The sequence below is a fragment of the Homalodisca vitripennis genome, unplaced genomic scaffold (assembly GCF_021130785.1).
Source record: "Homalodisca vitripennis isolate AUS2020 unplaced genomic scaffold, UT_GWSS_2.1 ScUCBcl_1760;HRSCAF=5794, whole genome shotgun sequence".
Lineage (NCBI taxonomy): Eukaryota > Metazoa > Arthropoda > Insecta > Hemiptera > Cicadellidae > Homalodisca > Homalodisca vitripennis.
This window is the reverse complement of record NW_025777884.1, coordinates 10,941-28,090: the sequence shown is the minus strand read 5'-3', so window position 1 is coordinate 28,090 and position 17,150 is coordinate 10,941. Positions and strand designations below refer to the sequence as shown.

Sequence of the window (17,150 nt, the reverse complement as noted above, 5' to 3'; positions counted from 1 at the left end):
ATACACATCCCGTATCTAAAAATTGTCAATACCATCTGACGGTTACCAAAAATCAGAAGACAACTGACATCTAGCGGCTTTTAATACAAACTACACTAATATATTCGTTTCTTCAATAGTCAAGCCGAGGCGCAGCAATCAATAGTTTTAGTAAAACAATAATTCGTAATACGTACATTCTTTTTAAAACACCCTGTACACCTTATATTAGTGCTTATTTAGTCCCTATTTTAAAGTACTGTGTATGTGACTAAGTTATTAGATGTCGAAACAAAATACTTTTTAACCCTTTCAGTGCCAGACATTCTCCCTAGTGCGCGTGGAAGAAGAGCCAGGCTATAATTGCCAATTTTTCAGCAGTTTGCAAAAAACTGTCACAGTTTTGTTATTTATTTATGAAAATTGTTACTTTTTGTTTTGTTTTGCTCTAAACAATGTGCTTTAAATTAATACTGGAAAATAAATTTACTACAACGTGCATTAAAAATATAAAACCAGAAAAACTTTTACTTACATAAAATTTTATGATGAATTTTTTAGTTTGGTGTAAATATAAGGCCAGTAAAAAAATCCTTGTTCACTAAATTGAGTATGTATTTGAACCTCCACATACTTTTGAACACATACACAAAAAAGTTTTACATCTATCTTCAAAAATAAAGGTTTTTTCATTGTTTTTAAAAAATAACGCGTATTTGGATTTTTCGCACATCTAGCGGTACTTTGGGATTATACCGTCCACACCAGTATGAAGAACACAAAAATAAAAATTTTAAGAAATAAACATTATAGAACGAAAAAAACAACTCTTTAATTACAAAATTACAAACTTAAAACGATTATCAATTGTTAATGGGGTCAGATTCCGTTATATGCCCCCAACGCTTAAACGTTTTTCAATGAACTTATAAAACGATGTAATTAAGTAACAGAACTAACATTCCATTTATCAACAAACAATTCCAGGTATTGTGATCGGTATTATTGTCGCTGTTATCTTATCTTTCTCGAGAATCCCCGATTACGGCAGGTCGCTTATCTTTCTCGAGAATCCCGATTACGGCACGTTATCTACTAGGACCGCTCGACTTTGACCCTGTCTGAGGATGGGGAGGGGTTTGCGATAAGACAATTCCTGTTTTATATTGACGAAATGTTGTTCTAAGCTAATCTAGTAATCAGTAGAAGCAAAATGTCAAATAACGATTCATGTTTGGGTGTGGTCGGTATAATCCCAAAGTACCCATCTTGCTAAACACTCTCCGTTTCACTATCACTCACAAACAAACATTACTATCGTCTTCTAACACTCTCCGTACAGTGTTTTCACTAAGAGGTGATGCAATACGCTTCATTTTGTAAAAATTGTACAACAATAAACGAAACAACAACAAGTTAGCTCGGCGCAATCGGCGAAACTGCGCAATCGGCGAAACTGCGTAGTTGGTTAGTAAGCCTAAACAACGTTCACAGCCACTTGATTTTGTTTTATTTATAACACTAATGTAATGGAAATACATTCAACTGAATGTTTTCTATTAGTTTATATCTTTATAAATACAATTATAACAACATTTAGATTGTTTAGATATTTTTTTGTATTTTTTACGAATATTTTAAAAACACGTCCGTGTAGTCGGACGCTGGCTCTTCTTGCACATTTTATGTACGTCCGTGTAGTCGGACGTTGGCACTGAAAGGGTTAAATAATTCAGCTTTTTAAATCAAGATTTTGCAAAAATTATACAGCATAAAATGACCTGAGAGCTGCGACTATGAAAATATATAAACTAAATAAAAAAGTAAGCCAATAGGAAACTCAATGTCGGCTCCCCCAAAAAAACTATTATTGAAATCAAATTTTAATTAAAACTGATTGTTTTTTTTTTTAAGCAAATGGGCTTTATCATTGGATACGGATATGAATTTCTTGCCCTAAACTCAAATTTTTATTTGTCTATTACACGAATGAGGATTACCATGAAAAGACAATGTTTTGATGACATGAGGAGAAATAACAAAAAACTAAGAAGGTAATTTTGACCATCACTTAAAAAAAACAGATTGGACATTGGCTTTGGGTAGGTTGGCAGTATAAAATCACATGTTGGACTAATGTTAATTAAGTACATGTCACCTTGACTGTGACAGCTGTTTTCCATAAGAGTATCATGAGTTCGATAGTACTAAATTTCACAAGTGTAACAAGTACAAATTAATGGGGATAACTCAACAGAATTTCCCTATACTGTTCAATAATTCACTCACAATAATAACTTACTTCCCAATTTCCCACTCTAGCATAATTTTTGTATCCACGTTTGTTTATGAAATGACGAAGGGCCACACCAAAAATTACCTGGACAAACGACCACTCCCACAGCCACATTCTCTGGCAGCCTGACCGGAGCTCGGTAGTGTCTGGCCAAGGCTACCAATAGATGGAGGATTGAGATGATGTTCTTGGAATGGACACTTTCTACACTCCACTTCTGCTGTGACCATCTTGGATGTCCCAGCACCTGCAAACACCACAATATAAATCAAATGTTGTAATTATTTATTTTTGGCTGCTACTACATAGATATTAAGAACAGTTGTAACAATGAATTAATTGCACGAAACTACCAGAAAGTTTCAACCTAATCTATTTACCATCCCGATTTCCTACACATGTGTACCAAATATCCTAGTTATCTTGGTATAACTGATAAGCAGATTGTGTCCGAACATATAAGACTGCAGTAAAACTTCCTTCTAAGGAAATTATGTCCAGTTGTACAGGAAAACAATGACTTGGTAGGCATTTGTTAGTAAGTTTCTCCCATTCACATTTCAACTGTAAGTGTATCACTACTGCTCACTTCAGTTATAAATGCACTCTAACAATTTACATTAATTAAAAATATAAGTTATTTAAATCCTTTTATGGAATACAATTTTTTTAGGATAGGTTTATTCGTTGCAATTTCTCAAAAAAGAATACTGTAGAAAACTACGTATGTTGATAGTACTAGTTTATTTAGGAGGGAAGAGGGAAAGTCAGATGGTCTACAGGATAACTCTCTTTATTAAAACACTTGAATAGAGATGATATGGATGTTTATGTTATGAATGCTATTTGCTTGTGATGAGCATCAATAATGATGTAATGAAATCATAGGAAGGGGAGATACTTGTACTAAGACCGAGATTGTAATTGGCTTTTTGCAGTTGTAGTTGTAGAATCCAGTAACAGCTAAGCAAAAACATACAAAATTTAAATTTTCTAGTTGAACTCATTCTTGAGATATTAAGCTGAGTTATAGGCTATGCTAACAAGCAACCAAATTCCAAAGAGAAACATAGCATCATCAAACTCCATACAAATAAATCTATACAAAGGAGGATTGATGGACCTGACACAACAATAAAAGTCTTACTAATAAATCAAATAAAGTAATCTCATTACTTTTTTTTTACTATGTTAAAATGTTAAATGATAGTAATCACTTTGTTTTCAGACTAAAAATCTTAAACCTGAATAGATAGTGGGTATCAGTCAAATACAGACCAAAAACCTTTTATAACCCCTCAGACACTGAAAGATACAAATAGAAGGAAAATAGGGAATAGAACTGTTTATGCCTAAGTCACTGGAAGATACAATTAGCAGGAAAATAGGGAATAGAACTTTTTTATACCTAAGTCACTGGAAAAGATATCATAGGAAATATCTACAAAATAAAAAATATACCTCAATTCAACCCAGATCCCAAAACTAATACCAAGAAGCTTACAAAAATAAACACACCAAAATATTGACACCCTCTTAAGCAAAATTGAACAAATAACTCATTTTCCATCTGAAAATAAACCAGCCTTTATACTTTTAACAGAACACAGGACAACAGAATCAAACCTACAACTTTACTAAACTGATGAACTACTTACTTGTGGGAGATTTGTGCAGGAAAAAATCACTTAAAAGGCAAAGTAGTTGCTAATGTAAAAGAGCAACTAACATACCAAGTCAAGCTCATTAGTACCAGCAATAAGATATCTGAACTAACATGTGAAATAACACTTTATGAACTAAGGAGTGGAAGAAATCTTTCTGGTGCTAGGGGTCTACAGCTCACTAGACTCAAATATCAAAGATGTCATAAATGTACTTACAGAAATGTTGCACAAAACTTTGGAAACTGGAAAAAAGTTGCTCATTATGAGATACATCAATTTTCATAATAAGTGTGATGAAAATGAAACAACTAATCAATCTCCAAACAAGTTATAACAATCAGAATTACTCCCACATCTCAGAGATCTACTAAAATTTAAAAAAAGGATGTATGGAAGTACAAGTAATTCTGCCCAGATTATCTGACCATACAGCACATCAGTCACTGTTAACCTCACTAAACAGCATAATATAAAAATAAATAGCTATTTTTCAGTAACCATAACTTAAATACTAATCTCAAATTTCTCCTAAATCAATGGAACTGGGAATAGCTATTCATTGTACAAAATACCAATGATTCCTATGACCTACTTAATGTGATAATTCAGATTTATTTGCACTCATCCAGCCTTTACATTCTTAAATAATCAAAGAAAAACAAAAAATGTCATATGGAACGAAGTAATAAAAAATGTAATAAAATAATATTGTTTAAGCCCCTGAGAAAGAACTTTGTTTAGGACTTGAATGTGATGAAAGAGAAACACCTTCAAGAGAAAAAAAGAATATGACTTTAATTTTGATATTCTGAAAAAACAATTAGAATCAAAGTAAAAATATCTTTATTCGTTTTAGTTACAATGATGTAACAATAGTGTCAGTTTTTAAAACTAGCTAAAAACTAATATAAAATAAGCCTATAATAAAACTACCTGATTTGCAAATCAAAATATTCATCTAATGAATATAAAACCTTCTCTATCAAGTATGCTTTAAGCTTTCTTTTAAATATTTTATGTTCTGTTTCTTGTTTGATAGGAAGTGGAATGGATTTAAGAAATTTGGATCCAATGTTGGATTTTTGTGTAAAAAATTTAGCCTATAGTGAGGTATTAAAATATCATTTTTATTACATGTATTATACAAATGAATTACGTTGGTCATACCAGTATTTAAGTTTTTAATTTTAGAACACATAATTGTATCCATTATATATTGACCGTAGACAGTTTAAAATTTTCAATTCCTTAAAATATTCTTTCACAGAATCATTTATTTTTAGTCCTAACATAATTAATTATCAGAGATTTTTTCTGTATCCGGAGAATTTTATCTGTTCACGGCATCTGTACATTCTATCAGTGACATGGCTTCAGTTCATTCTATCTAGTCTGGATTTTATGCTGTTGGCGTACCAGTCAGGTAGCACATGAAATTTAGAGTGACAGTCAATTGGCGCACTTATTGACTTTAAAAATTTGTGGTGTATTAGGTTTTTTGACACCTTAAGAAGAGAGTAAATTTCATTCCTCTAAAGTAGTGTTACATTTTTTTTACATAAAACGATGGCAAATGTCCAAAATTCTACTATCCTATCAAATTATCTATAGTCAATAACAAACTTCAAACAAGGACAGACAATTTTAATTACTACTATTGTGAACATTATTGAGAAAAACGTTAAGGCAGAATACGCAAGTACCTGCAACACTATCAAAGCAAAATACATGGAAAACAGCCATCTGCTTCTCACACCAAATGTCGGGTAACAGACTGCACTGAGGTTCAATGCTAATTTCAAATCTTTAGCTAACTTAATTATTGACAGTTGTTACAACTGCATTTCTTAAAACTTATGAATATGAACTTAGATATTTAGCTAGACTTTAGATCATTTCTTCCAAATATCATTAGTTAATTGACTGTATGTTTTTCTCTATGAAACACCTTATCTATTTATTATATCTAGATATATGTTCATAAATTTGAATTACCCAAATTCCAAACATTTTCATAAATACACCTTTTATAAACCCTCTTGCTTTTCATTCTGTCCTATTCACTGCCACCACAGTTATAAATAATGGGTTGATGTACGGACAAATGTATGTTGCTTTAATGAGAGGTATAAAATAGCTTCAGAATACAATACATCACTTACTCTGTTGACAGCTGCAAGCACAATTCCCAGTTTTTGTTTCTGGCCCTCCTCTGACTGAGTAACCTCAGGAACATCCAGTTTCTCTCCAGAGAGCTTCTCTGTAACACCACAGTCCACGGGTGAAACTAATAGGAGAGTGAATATAAAGCATTAACAATACAATAAAAAAACTTTGATATTTATTAATCGTTTGTTTGTTAACTGCCAAAATAGCTTTCGTTCACACATAGACGAATCAAACTTGTGCCAATACATGAATATGGACTTAAAAAATATGAACTTCAAGTCAAATATTATTTATAAAATGGCAATGTTTCATTATTTTGTCTACCCACCTAGAGAACATAATGAAGGAGGTAGCGCACAAACAAACAGATTCTCCTTTCACTTTTTTATCCTAAAATCAGTAGATTTCTTCTTTGGACCAAAAGAAAACTATCTATTTACAGTCTCTAGATCCTTTAACCCCATGACTGCCATGCCTGTGTTAACGACAGGCACATGTACCACAAAATGATGTTAAGTGTTAATGTTGGTGTGTCTTTGTATCATTTGTTAAGGCTTTATTCGCCTCAAGCAAAGAAATATTTTATTTCATTTTTGTTTGTATTTCTACAAGTGATACTAACATGATTTAGTGTTTTATCTTTAAAATACTGAGAAATACTCACAAAGACCATTCTATTCATATACAAATTAACCATAATCAAAAACAAAATTAAAATAACTACCTTAAATGTTAATTAAAAGTTGTAAAACATTTTTTTTAGATATTTTTAAAAGATTTGAGCTAATATGTTTTGTAAGATCAAAGTATCTTGATTTTTAATTTCTCCACTCTGCTGTGATTAACTTCAGTTGGCTCTTTTTATTTTATTCATTATAATATGATTAAAACAGGTCAGGTTTACCATTGCACAATCCAGGGACTTGTTATTTGTGCTCATAAAACATTTTATGTAGGCCTATATCACTATCAAAAATCCATGATGCTGTTTTTAATAAGAATATAAGACTACAATCATTTATCTTATGAGTATTAGGTAATATTTACATTCCCACCTTGGCAAACACAATAGACAATTTTAGAAGCTTGTATGTGAACTTACCCAAAAGTTTCTGAAGAACTTGACCGTCATATAGATCTTCCTCAAGGTTCTTGACGATGATTCGATGATCTGCCAAAACATCATTGATCCAATCTACCAGGACAGCCATTAGCTCTTGCAGTTTCGGGTTGTCATAAGAGCGAGGCTCAATCATCGCCCTTTCTTCATTCTCCTCTAGGTAAACAAATAATAAAATTACATACTTCATTCTAAAACTACTCCCAATCTACCAGAACAGCCATTAGCTATTATAGTCTCAGGTTATTACAACAATAGAGCTCAACTATTCATTTACTTATTCCTTTTAACAGAAACACCAATGTATAATTTAAAAACAAATGTTATGTTTTTGAATTAGCAAGCTTGTAGACTATAATAATAACAAAACATAAAATAAATAGAAAGAAGAACAAAAACAACAAATTTTATTTTCATGTCTAAAACTTTATTTAAAATTATGTATCAGTTACTTTAATTTTTGTATTAAACAAAATTGCATTGCTCTATGTCATAAATTATTATGAAAACAATGTCACCCTCTGAAGCTATAACTCATGCATTAATACAAATTTTGAAATATTCTCATTTTTATCTTTATCTCTTATTATTTGAGTCTGGATACAAAATTGACCTAATTTCTTTATTTAGAAGCCCGATTGTGCTGTCAATTATTTTGAGCGTAACCCCATAAGAACAAAAATAAACTTTAAACGCTTTTATCACCTTATATTTAGTAGTGGAATTATAGGAGATATCTGTTTTTATAGATATATTAATATGCATCTAAAATCTTTTATTTTTTAGGTATATATTACATACAACACAGCTTATTGTAATTGTCCTCATGGTAGCACTTAAGAAAGACTTCTGCATAATATGACTGAACATGACCCCCAGAGCCCGAAACCAACCTCAATTTACAATATTGTATATATGTATCTTTGCTACATACCGTGGCTTGTGGAAACTACAACTGTTCCAAAATTGCCAAATCAATTTAAAACTTGGCAAAAAAATTGAACTTATGAACCTAGTTGTAAAAGCAAAAAGGGATGCTCATAACATTTTCAAAACATTATATAATAAGCATTTTTAATTCCAAAAGTTTTAGAGATATCTATATTACATGTAAATCTCATGCAATTTTTTCTATTACCAAGAACTGGGAATAGAAATCCTAAAACAATTTCAAACTTGTTACAATAGTTTATCTTATAAATTCTTGACTAAGTTTGTTGGTCAGCTTGGAACCATTTTGTTTCAATATGGCGGCCGGTCAAACTTTTTTTAAATTCACAACTCCACTATTTATAGATTAGAGAAAAAGCAAGAAGTATTCTCTGAGACATAAGATTTCCTACATTTTTTTTATTACACAATTTTTTTAATATAAAACCGTTTTCAAGATATTGAGTACACATGGATTTCATGAGAATAAATTAACAATATTTTCAGTTACCACAAAATCTACCTACTTCTTCAGATTAAGCCAGAAACTACTCAATATTTGTATTGGTTAACCTCTAATTTTGTTGTACTCCATTGTTTAAATACTTTTTTAAATGGAATAAAATTTAAGGTCATTTGACTAAAGCCGACTCCATGAGGAAATTTTTATAATATGCCAAAGTCAAAATAAGTTTAAAGGCATTTTTATAACTGTAAAAGACGGCACCGTCAAACGACGTTGTCGGCAGTCTAAAGGATCCCATGTGCTACGTCAAATGACATTGTCGACAGTAAGAGTGTTAAACAAATCCATCCTCTTAATTTAAAGTATACAATCAAATAGTAGATTATACAGAGTGATTTTTAAAGAGTAATACCTGTGGGATCTCTTACTCTTGTGGAGATAGAACAACTTTAAATGAAGAACTTCACCTAGTTCAATACAGCTATGAAAAAAACCTATCCAAGATGGCCGACAAGTAACATTTAGTGAAAGTGACCTCTTATTTAAGTGCAGTATTAGTAGTGATTAATCCAACAAAAAATACAGTGCTCACAACACTACAACTAACAACTGTAAGTTTGTTCCATTAAGAAAAACAACATTTTACTCACCAGAAAAAACACAATTTCCAATACAAGCCAGGGAAGTTTCTTTCCAACAGATTTAAGCATAATTCTAATAAAAAGCAACTACACTCAAGAAAAAGTACTATTCAAACTATTATAAACTTCAGACAAAGCTGTTTTAAGCAGAATTAATTAAGACAAATTTTTCAATGCAAATAATTACTTAGATATAAAAAATATGACACATTGGCAGTGACGTAGTGCCAGCAACATACTCATCAACTCCAACTCATCACTTCCTCCAACACAAACAACAAGTGTGGATACCGACAGACTGCTGGACAAAGTGTGTCACTGCTGAGCGTGAGTGACCTGACACCTGCTGACACAACAGCCCTGACCTTGTCGTACATACTGTACACACAGCTGACTATACAATATCATTGACAACAGAAGTAGCCTCTTTTACAACTTAAGGATTATTTCTCATAACACACTACAGCATGACCACTTTTAGACTGCCAAAATTAGTCATAGTCAGACAAAGTTATTAAAACTGTATTCCAGTATCTATTTTAACACTGGACCCCCTACCAGTGAGAAGAGGAGTTCCACAAGGCTCGGTCCTTGGACCAGTTTTGTTTATTTTATTTATAAATGGACTTTCCAGAACACTTGAGAGAATATTGTCAAATGATCATGTACGCAGACGACACAGTTCTACTTGCAGCAAATAGAAATACTGAACAACTGGAAATTAACACATACATAGCTTTCAACATGGCTCAAGAATATACAATGAGAAACGACCTCGTTCTCAATGAGAAAAAACAAAACAAATGACTCTAGGCAGTAAAAAGGCCCTTGTAACTGAACTACCAAATATCCAAGCAGCTGATGAAGTTAAACATCTTGGCATAATACTTGATGAGAACATGCGCTGGAAAAACCATATAGACAGCCTCTGCCTAAAGCTTAACTCAGCATTGTTTGCATTAAAGAGAACCAAGACAACTAGTACTCATGAAGCCACGAGAACAGCATATCATGCGTTATTCGAAAGCCACCTGCGTTATGGAATAGCAGTCTGGGGTGCTTCTTCAGCTGGCAATCTCCACAGAGTTCTGGTGATGCAGAAAAAAGCAATAAGGTTAATGGCTGGAATAGGACCTAGAGAGAGCTGCAGAAACATCTTCAAAAACTGGAAAATATTGACAGTAACATCCATTTACATCATAGAAACCATACTTTACTGCATAACTAAGAATCCTCCAAAACAAAGAGATCTCCACGGCCACTACACTAGACAAGCAGGGGATTACACTCTACCAGTCCATAGAACAGCATTATACGAAGAAAAACCATCATATGCTGGAAATGAAAACTGTTCAAACAAGCTACCAGATCATCTGAAAGACAACCCAAGAGCTATAAAGAGAACCTTACGGTGTTGGCTGCAAGACCACGCATACTACACCCTCGATTGAGTTCTTCTCATGGAATGATGAATTTTAAAAAGACCTCTCGTTTAATAATAAAATTCATTTTTAAAAACTGTTTGACTCTGTAACATGTCTTGATGATGTTGTTAATAAAGAATATTGTCTATTGTCTATTGTCTAGCTAGTAATAAAGTTTAATGATAATAGAAGATTTGAAAGGATAATAGGATTTTGGACACTTGCCATCATTAAAAGTGACAAAATGTATAGCAAACTTATATAGATTTTGTAACATATAGTAATGGAAAATGTCCAAAACTCTATTTTTCTTTCAAACAAGTAATAATGACACAGTTTTCCAATGCAAATTTTATATTTTGTGCAAGACATTATGAAATCAAACAATATTACTAATTGAATTAAAACTTTTTTAAATTCGATCCAATGAACTTCATTAAACTTCACTTTAAGGGCCTACTTTTTAAAAATCTGTATTTTTTTAAAATTGATCCAATATTGTGATCAACTTTACTTTTTCCCATTAAACACTATGCATTTTTTAATTTCAAACAGAAATTTTGCTGTAAACACATTTTTATATTTTACATTTTCCCCCCTGAATTAGCTGTTTTTGGTTTATTAGCAAATGAAAAAGTTCAAAACGTAGATTAATCAGGATTATGTGCTGGGGTAAAGGGTGAAAAGAACTCCCAATATTTGTTTTGTTAGCTGGAATGATCGATGAAAAATATGGTGGTCACCATTGTACATTAAACATTTCTAACGTCTAAGGGAAAATGAAAATATTACAAACATCTTAAAATTATATTACTTATTGGAATTATTACAAAATTCTGAGCATTTAAAAATAATTAATAATAATAAATTAATTTTTTTAATTTCCATATTGGAAAATGGTGGCATATCTTAAAAATCATCTTCATAGGCTACAAAGCTCACCCAAGTCATACTCCTCAGGAGGAATGTCTGTAGCCGTTGGGCTCCCTGGAGAGTCAATGGCATATTTTCCCTTCTTCTTGAACCTCTTGGACTGAAAGAAAGATAAATTATTGATACAGTAAATATAAATTAGCTGTAAAGTTTTGTTCACCCGCACACAATCCTTCTATGTTTCATTTGAAATAATGACAGCCTAATTTATCGTCTAAGGTATATTTCAGTCTTCCATCGTTTCATTACAATTGTTATACAAATTAACAAATTTTATCCTGTAAGTTTTGTAACTAAAACTAAAAAATTTTACAGTCTAGGCTTTTATAGGGTGTTTATAAAACTATCGTTCAGTGAATACAATTGAGAATGACCTTGGAAATCTATTTAATGCTACAAAGCATGAAAATCGAGCATGTTGGGGAGAGTACAAAATTTACATCAAAGAACAAACCAATGAAAAACCATAGTTCGTCACACTATATCTTTAACGCCATATCCTTAAAGGGAATGAAATTACACAAACAGACCACATCCAGCTGATAACAAAGTTACCAGTAGCGACAGCAGCAACATAACTTGATCCTGCAGTCTTATAAGAGCACCTGAAATGTTCGTACCGGGTTAGCTACTGGTTTTTGTTTGTTTGTGTTATGTAACTGAGCAATATTTGTTTACGAATGTTATGCTGATCGTTTTTTATACCAATGATGGTACTTTTATACTGAAATACATTAGCGGGTTTTTCTTACAGGATTGTACGACAAGGTGTGTTTTAGCCTATAATCATTGATAAACATATATCCAGATAGTATGTATAGGAGAACACAAAACTTCAAGAGAGTCTGATTAGGAATGCTTCCGGCCATCAGTGTTGATGTCAGGGTTTTAAGAACCTTTAAATTTGTGTATCAGTGCCATCTACAGGAGATGACAGTATCTATTGAGATTCAAACTGTACTTGCACAGGATTTGCTTTACAAGATAGAGAAGGCCTAATTATTTGTTTGTTTCTAATGGTACATCATTTAAGTTAAATTAGAGCAACTAATCTAAATAAAGATTACCTACATTAACTAAGTGAAGCCTGCTTACGGTATCAATCTTTACTTATAAATAGCTCAATACAACTAAACATGAGACAGATTATTTATAATTATGTGTCTATACAGGAAACACTCATAACCTACTATGTAATGTGAACATTACATTTGATATTTTTTACTCAATCAACATAAAAATAATTAAATTGTAAATAAAAACTAAATAATATACTGTACTAAAGATAATAGAATTAGTATTAAAGAAACATCACAATAATTATAACTTGCCCAGCTTGATATCATTATGTAATGGCTTTTATTAAATGAAGGAAAGAATTTTCCCCATGGGTTACCAGGAATCAAACCCACATATTAAAGCCACTTAAACAAATTTCAGCACTTGTGAGAAATATCTCACATATTTTCCTCCTATTTGGCGCCATTTCCAAAGTCTCAAAATATAAGTTAAATCAATTTTAATATTGAATTATTCCTTCGGATAAAAACAACGAAACCATTCGATAAAAAACAACCGAATAACGAGTGTTGGCCGCTTATTGAAGTCTATCCCTTTTTGGTAAATCTTAAGATCAGCGACTACCACTCCGATCGCCGTAATTTTTTGCATACTAACACAGGTTAACGTAATTTCACCGAAAAAAATAATCCCGATTATCGCCGTAGCCGCCCAAAAAAACAATTTTGGAAAAAATTAAATTAAAAAAAAAACCTGACTGACATTGCATTTATTCGTTTTTTTGGTCTTATTAGTTCGTAGGGCAGTAGTCCAGGTAATAGTTCTAGTATTAAACTCCGTCTTATCTTATCAGTGATAAACGCGCGCTGCTTACCTTTTGCCTGTAATGAAAACCTGCGTTAGTTCTGTCTGAGTTTTTGTGTGTGTAAGCAGTCATGGCGTGATCTGGGCTTGGACTTTGCAAAGCTCGAGTTAATTTTTTTTTCTAAAAGAGCAAGCACAGCGCGAAGTGCTGCGCAACGGGCAAGCATCACGTGATGTGAATTTTGAATAGGCAAGCTAGGGTCTTTTTAGCGTGTGACAAGAACCATCGCACGCCATGTCAATAACTTCACTAATTATTCCTTGTCCATGTGGGGTTTGTTTGTTTACGTCTAGCGGTCAATCGAACCGTCCTATAGGTCACGTGACCCGCCCGGCCCAATCGGAAACTTTCCTGTTTGTCACGTGACTACTGTCAACTCATCAAAACGGACTATGGTCGGCCATTGTTTTTAGCTTGATAGTCGAAAATCTTGTTATTTATGTGTTTTGTATTGCCAACAAATTTTACTGCCGAAAAAAAAACTGGTTTTTATATGTTAGCGATAATCGGGACTATTTTTTCGGTGAAATTACGTTAACCTGTGTTAGTATGCAAAAAATTAAGGCGATTGGAGCGGTAGTCGCTGATCTTAAGATTTACCCCTTTTTTTCTATATTTCAGTGCTTTTCTGTAAATAAAAACAATAATTGTGTTTAACAAGTATTTTTTTTATGAATATTGGCAAAAGTGATGATTTTTCCACAAAGTACCACTTTCCCATACCATAATTTGGGCAAGGTATAGGTTTAAGTTTTCGAATGATTTTTGTTTACAAAGTGATGAAAAACAGAATTAGCTATGACACTGGATCTAGGATTAACAAGCAACCTATTGATGCCACTCACTATGATCAATAAAAAAACATGCAGTTCCCATTTGAGTTAGAAACTGTAGTAACTTAATGTTGCCAAATGCACAAAACATAGTGATAAATCACCTGAAATAAAGATCATCTGGAAATGACTAGCTATCTTGAGGACAGAAATTATTTGATCACTAGGCTATATTTACTGAATTTAAGCTTAAGAAATTAATTATGCGAGGGTTATAAAGGTGTTTTTTCTGAAATGACAACCATACTGGTATAAACTTTCACAAATTTTGTATGGTAAGAATGTTGATATCTTTATATGGTTATTAGGATGAAGTAAGTTGTTAATTATACTGATAAGAGTGTCTATCTAGACTGGATGTAAATTAATGAGACTCAGCTGCGAATTGAAACAAAATAGTTATAGCCTAGTGTTTTTTCGTAATCAAATAAATTAAGAAAAAAATGTTTCATCACAGTAAGGCTTGTATATCCTCTCTTGAAATTTAACATCCAGTCTATACAATATTATATTATGGCATATTTTATATTTTTGTGCAAATGATTTTCTACTCGCCCACAACAGTTTTGACTTATGACCATATAAGGTTATATTGATCGGAAGTATAAAAAAGTATGACACATTTTGTGAAACTATTTAGCATATTAAGTTCAAAATATATATAGCACTAACCTTCCTTTATCTTCTTTTTACGTCCAATAGTTCCCTATTTTAACCCAAAATGTTTCTTCTTTATCATTTTTGCCAGCAGAACACAGGAGGGCGAGGTGACTTAGGCCTTGGGTGACGCCATGTTTATTTATTTCATAATTTCTATTTTCATTTGAGGAAAGCCAGCTGATTGTCAACTGACGGAAACGCAGTAGTAACAGAGAGATAGGATAGGAAACGGGATAGAGAAAGTATATTTTGTTGACCTGAAACATATCACCACCTTTAATGATGATATATATTTCATAGTAATGTCGAAAACCTTTCGGAGACGTATAACTATAGTTTTGTTTACTTTTCCAAAAAAATAGGAAATTTTAATATTGTGAATGTTTTGTTACTAGAATATTTACATAATATCACATATATTACTATATTAACAAAATAGTGTTAACAAAGTCCATTCACTGGACAAACGACAAAATTGAAAACCACACCGCATTTTAAAAAAACATGTGAACCCCTTGTGTGTTATTGATATTATAGATTATAGTGATTGAGTTAAGTGATTTGACTATGCACTGGGATAACCATTCAAGTACAGTAAAAGAGATAGTATAAATTATTATCACAAGACACTATCAATGGGTGCGAGATATAGCTATATAGTAAACGCAGATTTAGGTAGATTGTGTAATAATAATCAGTCTATCATAATTTATTGTTTCTCACTGTACACTTTCTCTACAAAAATTTTGTACACAACTTCACCGAAACTCGACTGCCAAAGCCCAAAATCCATCCCCCGTTCAAAATGTTATAATATGGGTCATTTAAACCTATATGTGACAGAAAATAATTGACTCGTAAAAAGTAAGAATTCTGTGGTATAAGGTAGCATGCTTGTCCGGAAAGTGAGAGATCCGGGTTCGAATCTACGTAGAGCAGGTACTTTTTGTGATTTCATGGTTATTAAAATTAAATTAGGCGACTGCCGTCCATAGAACTTTTAATATTCATGTAAGTAGTCGTTTGACAGGTACTTGGGTTTTTTTCCGATCATATGTTAGTTTGGTTATTTAAACATATATGTGAAAACGTCCAAACCAAAATAACTAAATCCTAAAAAGTAATAGGTATGTGGTATAGTTGTAGCATGATCTCTCGTCAAGTGAAAGATCCGTGTTCGAATCTCGTCGAAGTAGGTAACCTCTTGTGTCAATCTTTATTGAAATTGTGTGTGGTCCTAAAGCCGCTTCATTTAGGCATGCATTCTAAATAAAGCGGCTAGTGGAAATGTTAATTAATAAATGAGGGAAAACCCAAAAGAAATTGAAACTTAGTACAATAATTTATTTTTTTAAAACCTTAGTTCGTTCGTTAGCCAGCTTGGTGCTTCATTTCCTTTTATGACGGCCGTTCGAATGTTATAATTCATAACTACGTCATTTATCAACCCAGAGGGAAAAACACATAAGTATTCTAGAATGTTAAAAAACAGTTTGAAGGTACCTTTAACAACTTTTTGGTTACTTGAAAACGGTTTTCGAGGTATTGATTTACATGCAAATCCCATAAATGTACAATTAGGGTTCCTAAGACAATTTCAAAACTCTGGTACAAAATTTGCTCTTATAAATATTTTAACTATAATATGAGTTCGTTTGTCAGCTTGTGCACCATTTCGTTCAAACCTGTGTGTTGTGGCGAGCGTTCAAACTTCAGAAAAAAGTCCACAACTACATTAATTTTAAAAAAATTAAAAATTTTTTTTTTTTAAATTTTCCTTTTTTTTTTGGTTTTTTTTTTCCCCGGGGGGGGTTTTAAAATAAAAAAAAAAAAAAAAAAAATATTTAAAAAATTTTTAAAATTTTTTTTTTTTCAAATTTTTTTTTCCCGGGGACCGTTTTTTTCCCAAAGGGCCCCCCCCCCCAAACGGGGCCTTAAAAAAATTTTTGGAAGGGGAAGGGGGGCCCGGGTTTTTAAAACCCCCCCCCCCCCCAAAAACCCCCAAAAAAAAAAAAAATTTTTTTTAAAAAAAAAAAGGGGGGGAAAAAAATTTTTTTAAAGGGAAAAAAAAATTTTTTTAAAAAGGGGGGGTTTTTTCCCCCCAAAAAAAAAAAAGGGGGGGGTTTAAAAAAAACCCCTTTTTTGGG

General features: G+C 32.3%; 1 protein-coding gene across 1 annotated transcript in view; it reads right to left on the bottom strand.

Annotated features, from left to right (window-relative positions):
* LOC124371639 (beta-parvin-like) overlaps positions 1-11,725 on the bottom strand; it is a gene marked incomplete at its 5' end in the record, with an annotated part of 39,886 nt that extends 28,161 nt beyond the window's left edge. The window contains 4 exons of the mRNA XM_046829986.1: positions 2,366-2,522; positions 6,105-6,202; positions 7,214-7,387; positions 11,635-11,725. Coding sequence (XP_046685942.1) covers positions 2,366-2,522; positions 6,105-6,202; positions 7,214-7,387; positions 11,635-11,725 — 520 coding nt within the window. The remainder of the gene's footprint in view (positions 1-2,365; positions 2,523-6,104; positions 6,203-7,213; positions 7,388-11,634) is intronic.
* Positions 11,726-17,150: the final 5,425 nt, after the last annotated feature.